This window comes from Ranitomeya imitator, chromosome 4 (assembly GCF_032444005.1).
Source record: "Ranitomeya imitator isolate aRanImi1 chromosome 4, aRanImi1.pri, whole genome shotgun sequence".
Classification (NCBI taxonomy): Eukaryota; Metazoa; Chordata; class Amphibia; order Anura; family Dendrobatidae; genus Ranitomeya; species Ranitomeya imitator.
The window spans coordinates 780,459-789,313 of NC_091285.1; the positions used below are offsets into that span (position 1 = coordinate 780,459).

At 46.5% G+C, this 8,855-nt stretch overlaps 1 protein-coding gene across 3 annotated transcripts in view; it reads left to right on the forward strand.

The window, feature by feature from the left end:
* PTPRO (protein tyrosine phosphatase receptor type O) overlaps positions 1-7,908 on the forward strand; it is a 484,495-nt gene extending 476,587 nt beyond the window's left edge. For all 3 annotated transcript variants that reach the window (XM_069762736.1, XM_069762737.1, XM_069762738.1), the window contains 2 exons: positions 6,512-6,631; positions 7,375-7,908. In XM_069762736.1, coding sequence (XP_069618837.1) covers positions 6,512-6,616 — 105 coding nt within the window. In that variant the 3' untranslated portion in view covers positions 6,617-6,631; positions 7,375-7,908. The remainder of the gene's footprint in view (positions 1-6,511; positions 6,632-7,374) is intronic.
* The last annotated feature ends 947 nt before the right edge of the window (positions 7,909-8,855 follow it).

The window sequence follows — 8,855 nt, forward strand, 5'->3', positions numbered from 1 at the left end:
TGAACTCTACAGTCACCAGCACAACTAGAAAAGATTCATCATTGTAAGGTCCAACAAGATCAGTTTAATATCTTCAATCCTCGTACTAACCTGCATGGATTGACTGGGGAAAGATATCCCTGAGAAGAAAGCATGTATAATAAACACTCACTTACTGCATTCTTGTGTGTCTCTCCATCACCCAAAAGTTCTGTTTTTCAAGTCTTAAAAGATGCTCGAGAGATCTCAGTGGGGCCTCCAAAATGGTTAGAGCAGCCATAGCTCTTACTTAACAGTTTTTGGGATTCGGTTTGCGACTTATCTTAGAATAAGAAATGCACAGCTTGTGGCTTCAGTAATTCTCCAAACCATGTTGGAGTGGTGTTAATATATAGCATTCATGAATGTAGGAATTTTGTGCATAGATTTATGTGGTTCATACATGACAGCACATAGCAGAGAACATAGGTGCATAATAAAAAATACAAACTCCTCCTGTACCCATCCAGCATAGTCAGTAAATCTCTAAGTATGTTCTCAGTAGGGTGGCGTGTCCTAGCTGGCCATGTGAGTGGAAGCAGGGAAGAGTGCTCCTGCTGCCAGAAGGACAAAAATCCTGCTTTAACCCCGATTTTCGGGTAAACTCACCTAAATCCGGCTGGCTGAAGGTCCGGAGAGTGCAGCGGTGCGGAGCGGCGGGTCCGGAGTCGGCAGCGATGACCAGGAGGCGGCAGAAAGACGCTGGCACCAGCGATGCAGGAGCCGGCCAAGATGGTGCCGATGCTAGGGAGGACGCCGAGAAGGAGAACGCCGCATGTCAGCGGCGCATGGAGGTGGCCGCAAAGCTGCAGCAGTATGCCAGAGTGGAGGCTGCTGAGGAGGCAGAACCAGGATCTGGAGCTGACCAGGAAGAGGAAGCAAGCAAGGCTGAGCAGCATAAGGTACAGAGGGGGAAGGAGAGAGGCAGCATGGCTGGGGCTAGTGGGGGACCTGAAGCCATATCACAGGGAGAGGAGCCGACTCTTAGAGATGTTATCACACTGATCTCTTCACGTCAGCAATCCCTGAATTCCCTAGCCCAGCAGATGCAGGAACTTAAAGGGGACACGGCACAGATTAATGCGGCTCTGCAGAAAATGGACAAACATATAGGAGTGGTGGAGGAGAGGGTGAGCACGGCAGAAGATCACATAGTGAAATTACAAAAAGCTGAAAAGAAGTTTGCCCAAGCAATAGCCGAGCTCGCTGCCAAAAATGAGGATCTGGAAAATAGATCCAGAAGAAATAACATACGTATAGTGGGGCTGCCTGAAAAGACTGAGGGGAGACATCCCACAGAATTTGTTGAAAACTGGCTGCTGGAGAAGATTGGGAGCACAGTGTTGACAAAAGTTTTTGCTGTTGAACGTGCTCATAGGGTCCCGCCGCAGCCCCCTGCCCCAGGAGCGAATCCCCGTACCATGCTTGCTAAAATACTGAACTACAGGGACAGAGACATTATCCTCAGAAAGGCTAGAGAGATGAAGGATCTGACGGCTGGAGGTCAAAAAATCGCCATTTATCCGGATTATTCCACTGCGGTTCAGAAGCAGCGGATGAAGTTTACTGGAGTCAATCAACGACTGAGGGAGCTGGGAGTGCAGTACTCAGTGATGTTTCCCGCCAAGCTGAGACTGGTGGCTTTTAATAAGACCCACTTTTTCTTGACACCGGAGGACGCTACCCAGTGGCTTGATACTCATGAGAAAAAACTTAAGGGAATGGGCGACTGACATTTCGGCGAGATCCAGTTGGGATTTGTTTTCTCTGTCGATGGAGGAGAGTTCTGCGCTCGTTAGCAATGGTTAAAGAGTTGAGAAACTGTTGGGGGTTTTGCTGGGCCATATTGAAGGAATGGCCGGAGGGGACAGTACCAACTACTAAGTACGGGGGAGGAGGGTTATGCTGGGTACTGTGAACTGGTTTGGTACTTTTTCTATATGTTAATATAAGTTGAAATGTTAAGATACAATAAAGTGAAAGTTGGGGGGGAAATTGTGATTGCTATGGCAGCGGGACGCGAATGGAGAGGGTTAAGTAAGGGAGAGTGTTCGCAGTGGGCAGTGGAGCCCCACTCTTGATGAGAGGAAGAATGCGTTATATTGGGGGAAGTTAGGGGGGCAAGTTGGGAGGGGGCAGGGGGGTTGGGAGGGTTGGGGCAGCTCATACTTGGGAAATTGGATACTTTAAGAAATGATGAGCCACATGATGGGAGATTGTATTAAAATATTGAGTTGGAATGTGAGAAGTCTGGCGGATAAAACACGGCGGGCGGCAAGCCTGCAGTATGTCCGAGAACAGAAGGTCTCAATGATATGTCTGCTGGAGACACATTTAGTGCGGGAGAGGGTGAATGTATTGAATAGGCGCTGGATACAGAGGGCGAATCATTCTACTTTCTCGATGTACTCTAGGGGTGTGTCTGTGTTAATACCTGCGGGGGTGCAGTATGAGGAGGTAATGGTAAAAGAGGATGTGGATGGTCAGTATGTGGTGGTGAAATGTAAAATAAATGGAGTGTTGATGTGTATAGCGGCAATGTATACTCCGCCCCCATACTCAAGTAAGAAGATAAGAAAGGTGCTGGAGAGGGTAGAGCGTTGGGGACCGTTACCATCTCTAATTATTGGCGATCTTAATATCTGTTTAACTTTTGGGACAAAAACAAAAATCCCCAGAATATGTCCGGGAAGTAGGTATGATTGATTTATGGAGAGTTTGACATATTGGGGAAAGGACGTACTCATGCTACTCGCCAGCTCATGGTACTTTGTCTAGGATTGACTTGGAACTGGGTAACTGTTTACTGGACACAATGGTAGGGGAGGTGAGATATTTGCCTAGGGCTCTTTCAGACCATAGTCCAGTTGAGGTGGAATTTCAGCCGATGGGGACACGGATCGGGAGCAGGAAGGAGTGGAAGATTCACCCTAATTGGCTACACAGTATGGACTTGGAAAAGATAAAGAAGGAGTTGGTGGAATTTTTTGAGATCAACGAGGGAAGTGTAGATGTTCTTACTGTATGGGAAGCCATGAAGGCGTACTTGAGGGGACTGCTGTTCAGGGATATTAGTAGGTGTAAGAGGAAATCGAGAGAGACAGAGAGGTTGGCGGTTGAAGGGCTGAGGATAGCCGAGGATGAGATGGTAATAGCGGGTACTCCGGAAGCTGGGAGGAGGCTAAAGGCAGCTCAGAGTCAGTTGGAGGAGGTATTGCTCGGTAAGGCTGAAAGGAAGAGGGAATTCATGAATCTGGCTTTTTACCAGGAGGGCGAATCTGTGGGTCATTTGCTATCGATGGTGGCTTCTGCCCAGAGAAACACTTCCTTTGTTCATTCTTTGGTATCGGGGAGCGGTGTGGCTGTCTCTGAGACTTCAGAGATTTTGGACATTTTTGCGGATTTTTATGCGGACCTATATTCCTCTCAGGTAGATGGGTCGGTGGAGGACACGGTGGCGTTCCTTGAGGAATTGGAGCTCCAAAGGCTGAGTGACATAGATAGAGAAGATTTGGAAGCTCCCATCACGGAGGAGTTGGGTCGGGCACTGCAGTCTATGGCTAATGGGAAGGCACCTGGCGTAGATGGATTTCCTGCTGAAATTTATAAAAACTTTGGGGAAGTGCTGATCCCTAAATTAAGGGTACTTCTGGAGGAGACTAGGAGTGGCGGTCGTCTACCGGCATCTATGCGAGAGGCCATAATAGTGGTGATTCCTAAGGAGGGGAAGGACCCGACACAGCCGGATTCATATCGGCCAATCTCCTTGCTTATTACAGACGTTAAACTTCTGGCTAAGGTGTTGGCGATGAGGTTGACAAGTGTTATTTCTGGCCTGGTGCACTCAGACCAGTCCGGCTTTATGCCTGATCGGTCCACTGCGATCAACTTACGAAGGCTGTATATGAATTTGCAACTCAGATCCGACAACTGTGGCCAGAGAGTTATTGCATCTTTAGACGCTCATAAGGCGTTCGATAGTGTGGAGTGGGGATATCTCTGGCAGGTGCTCTGGAGTATGGGGTTTGGACCGCAGTTCATATCCTGGATTCGACTGATGTACTCGATGCCGATGGCTAGGGTTAGGGTAAATGGGGAGTTATCACGGACCATACAACTGGCTATAGGGACGAGACAGGGGTGTCCGCTCTCTCCTCTTTTGTTTGCTCTGGCTGTGGAACCACTGGCTGCTAAGCTTCGACGGTCTGATGAGGTGACTGGGTTTAAATATGGGATGATTGAAGAAAGGGTGGCGTTGTATGCGGATGACATTCTGCTATTTCTGGCTGACCGGGTACGTCCTTGGAGGGAGCCATTGGGATTATTGAGTGTTTCGTATCGGTGTCGGGACTTAGGATAAACTGGAGTAAGTCTGTCTTGTTTAAGGTGGATGATGATGGTGGGGAGCCACTGGAGGATGGGCGACTGGAGGTGACTAGCCAATTTAAGTACCTTGGAATATGGGTATCTATGCCTGTTACTGACTATATACATAGAAATCTGACTCCAATCTTAGGTGTTCTTAAAGCGAAAGCGGATGCTTGGCTTAAACTGCATTTATCTGTGGTAGGTAGGGTGAATCTTATTAAAATGATTTTGATGCCAAAAATACTGTATATTCTTCATAATGCGCCAGTTTGGATACCACGCGGGAGATTTAGACAGATTAACTCTCTGTTCAGGAATTTGATATGGGGGAGACAGCATCCGCGTATCAACCTGGAGACACTTCAGCGACCCAAGGAAGATGGGGGATTGGCATTGCCTAACCCTGAAATATATTTTCTTGCAGCCCAGAGTCAGCATCTAAAAGGCTGGGCGCATGAAGGGTCATCTGGGGCGGTACAGCGGCTGATGGAAGTGGTGACAAAAAGAAGGCCAGTAGTACAATGTTTGGAGGATGGATCCCTGGGGGCTCTGGGGAAATTATACCCGACTGTGTTGTTGATACGCAGGCTGTGGGGTAGGCTGAGACATATACGGGGGGTCACGGATTTGACTAGATTCTCACCGCTATGGCATAACAGCAACTTACAGGAGTTTGAGGCACTGGGGGTACTGACAGAATGGCAAGTCAAAGGGATCCAATACGTTTATCAAATAATTGAGCGAGGTGAATTGAAATCATTTTCCCAATTACAGGCGGAATTTGGTCTTGGGACTGTGGGGGAATTTCAGTATTTGCGGATGAGGCATGCTTTTGGAGCTCAGAGTAGAAACGGAGGTATTGGAATTCAGAGGGATATAGTACTGGAGTATGTGTGTAATGAAGGGACGACTGGGGGAGTCATATCTACTTTGTATAAAGATCTGTTGCACACTTTCCTATTGGGGTTTCCAATAATGGCGAGAGCTAAGTGGGAGAGGGATCTGCGTCCAATGGAGAATGAGACTTGGGAGTCGGTGCTAGAATGGGTCCCACGATTGTCACTGAGCGAACCGTATAGACTGTCACAGCTCTATGTGATACACAGGGTTTATAAGTCACCGATGGTGTTATATAAGGCTGGTGTGTGATGATTCTGAATGCCCGAGGTGTAAAACTGCAGATGCTGATATACTCCATATGATGTGGACGTGTCCGAGACTGGCTGCTTTTTGGGTGGTAGTTTTGAGTCGTATGGAAGGTGCGTATGGATGTAAGGTGCCAAGGGATCCAGTTGTGTGCTTGTTGGGATGTGTGGATGAGATTGGAGTGGATAACAACCTAAAGATAGCTGTAGCTAGATTGTTATACATGGCTAGGAAGGTAATAGCTCGAAATTGGATTAGGGAAGAACCGCCGTCAAGAGGAGAGTTCCTCCAGTATGTGAAGCAGGGCCGACACTGGAAAAGGGGTTTTATAAAAAAAGAGGGAAAATCGAAATGTTCAATAAAATGTGGTCTCCGTGGATTGCTATGGTATTGTGGTATTATAGAGGGAGAGTTAATGAAGGTTCCTAATTAATGGTAATGTTAAATGTGGCTTATATTATTGGCCGAGGGATTAGATAGTATATTGGTCTAATGATGGAAGTGCTAACCAAGGTGAGCTGCTTTGTTGGGTGGGAAAGGGGGGGGGGGGTGGGATTGAAGGGGAATGTTTGAAGGGGGGGAAAAAAGCTTTGTATTGAAAATGAGAATGCAACATGTCATTTATCTTGTTATTCTTAATAAAAATTTATTTGAATAAAAAAAAAAAAAAAGTATGTTCTCAGTAGAGTTACCACCCCGTATGAGATTTGTCAGGTATGAAGACATTAACCTTTTCCTTATTCGACCAATGTCTATGCCATGTGTATGTAAAGTGTGCATTAAATGTACGTCTGCACAATATTTGTGTATAATGTATTTTTATACTGCATCTGTAATGTATCATTATACTATGTGTATGGTGCGGAGTGTACATATTGTGCATTGTAAGCTCTGTGCCATCATATCTGACACCGATCATCTGGTTACGTCTCTTCTTACCCCCGGGTCTGGTCATCCTGCAATTTTTCTTCTTTTTCAGGAGCAGTTTATATTTCTTCATCACTGTGTTCAGTTGATGTGGAAGAAGAAGCAGCAGCAATTCAGGATCAGTGATGTCATCTACGAGAATGTCCACAAATCCTAGAGCCCGTCCTTGTCTGTGAGTACAGGGTCTGATATACTGGCTATAGAGCTATGCATCCATATGGTCCACATAAACAGGCTGCAGTGCCCCCCAAACTTCCCTCTAGGGAATCCCTCTCTGGATCTTCATCTTCTAAGGGACCTGGCCCATAGGCTGCATTCACACTTTCATTTGTCATGGTTCATGTTGATCATTTACATAGATATAAATGTTGGTTTTAGGGTGGGTGATCGTTGTGCACAGAGAAATCCCAGCTGGCTTTTGTCTGGATGAATGCAATGTGAAGGTTAATTCAGCAACACTTTAAAGTGAAAATTTTGCTTTTCATTTCACCTTTGGCTGTCTTCAGCGATCAGCCCTACACAGGTGTAGTGGCCTTGGGATCCTCCTAGTGCAGGACAATGCCAGGACTTGTGGCTAGGCAGATCCTAGATGTTGAAGGCACCGATGCCAGTGCATAACCCTCACTTTTCCAAGACCTGAATACAACGGAGACCCTCTGAGATATTCCATAGGACACCAAGTAGAGCCACTGATATCCTGATTCAGGTCTGGGAGGAGATCCAGATGTCAGTAGTGCATGCAGGCATGTGGGGGCCATAAACACTATAGCAGAGTGATCTTTATGGGGAGCAGTCTTTATGGGGCAGTAGCCTTCATAGGTTGTTACTTAGTGACTAGTTATTATGTGCTTCTTAATTTCCTGACCATGTATGATCCACGTAGAACAGGATGTGAATCTTGTGTCTTTATTCCAGGTGAGAACAGTGGTCACCTTCTCCAGCTTTCGGGCTACGCTTACTAGTTGTACTACGGCCACTGATCTGTGATGAAGCCCTGGCCTTAAACCTGACAAGTCTCCGGGACCTTTTCCTTCATGAACTTCAGTATGGACCAAATAATGGACAGTAAATGGCAAAAGGAGCTGGAAGCAGTGACCGCACAGGTGCAATATTCGTAGTCTCACAGTGCTACTATGGATTATACCTCATTTTCCATGAATTGCGAGGACACTGGGCTGTGGCTCCAGGCTTTTGTCCTGGCGGAAAAAACTATGTCCCCACAGTTGTATGTAAGTTGTGAAGCACAATGTCCGTGTTGGGTCTAAGGCTGGAGAGAGTAGAGGGCGTAGTCCGGAGCCCTGACATCTCAGAGACTCACCATTGTGTATTCAGTTTTCTTTGTGCTACGTGAGTGTATGACACATGTTGGTTGGGTGCCGGTACATCTGTATTACGGGCAGGAACTATATATCCAGCAAATTGCACATGAAATAAAATTATGAAGAGGAAGGCCTCGAATATGATATCCAGATGTATATAGGCAGGATGCTCTGATGCATGCCCACTTCTAATACGGCAGCTTTGCTCACTTCCTCACGATGAAGTCAACTTCTTCTGCCAGAATATGGCAGCTTGAAACGCTCTGGTAACACTCATTATACAGCGACTGATCATTTCCTCCTAAACTTAGAACACACCACATTTATTCTGCACTAAACTCAGCTTGACTTTTCAGCAAATGGAGGACAATTTTAGGCAAAAAATTGTTTGGACTAAAGGAGGTCACTCAAGAGGTGGTAACGTATAGAACTGAAGTGTCTACAGATGCCCCAAACCCATCATCGGCCAGTGCAAGAGATGTACCCAACTATCATACATGAACCCCAATGTCACAACAATAGACTTCCTGCAGGCACAGCGAATACACAGCCAAGGAGCTGCCATATGCTACCTGTGACAGTAGTAAAGTATACACCATATGGAGTATAAAAGTATGTGCCCCCCACATCCACTTCCGGGGACTTCTCTGTCCTCATCTACATCCATAGACATTAATATGGAGAAAGTATGTGGCGCCCACATCCACCTCCGGGGGCTTCTCTGTCCTCATCTACATCCATAGACATTAATATGGTGTTGGTCGTCTGCAGATAGCACCACATCCGCTCTTCTGGGGAGGATTTCTACAAGATTTTCATGATATATGTGGGAATTTTTTCCCTTTCATCCAGAAGAGCATTTGTGGGGTCAGACACAGATGTTTGGAAGAAGCCGAGCACACAATCTCCAATATAGGATGGGGGTTGTGGCCCGGGTCTGTGCGACCACTCATGTTCTCCTCCAACCATCTCTTTATGGACCTCGTGCACAGGACTCAGTTATGGGGACAGATAAGGGTCTTCCCCAAACTGTTCCAACAAAGAAGAGGCTACATGTGTCCACAATGTCTTGCTACC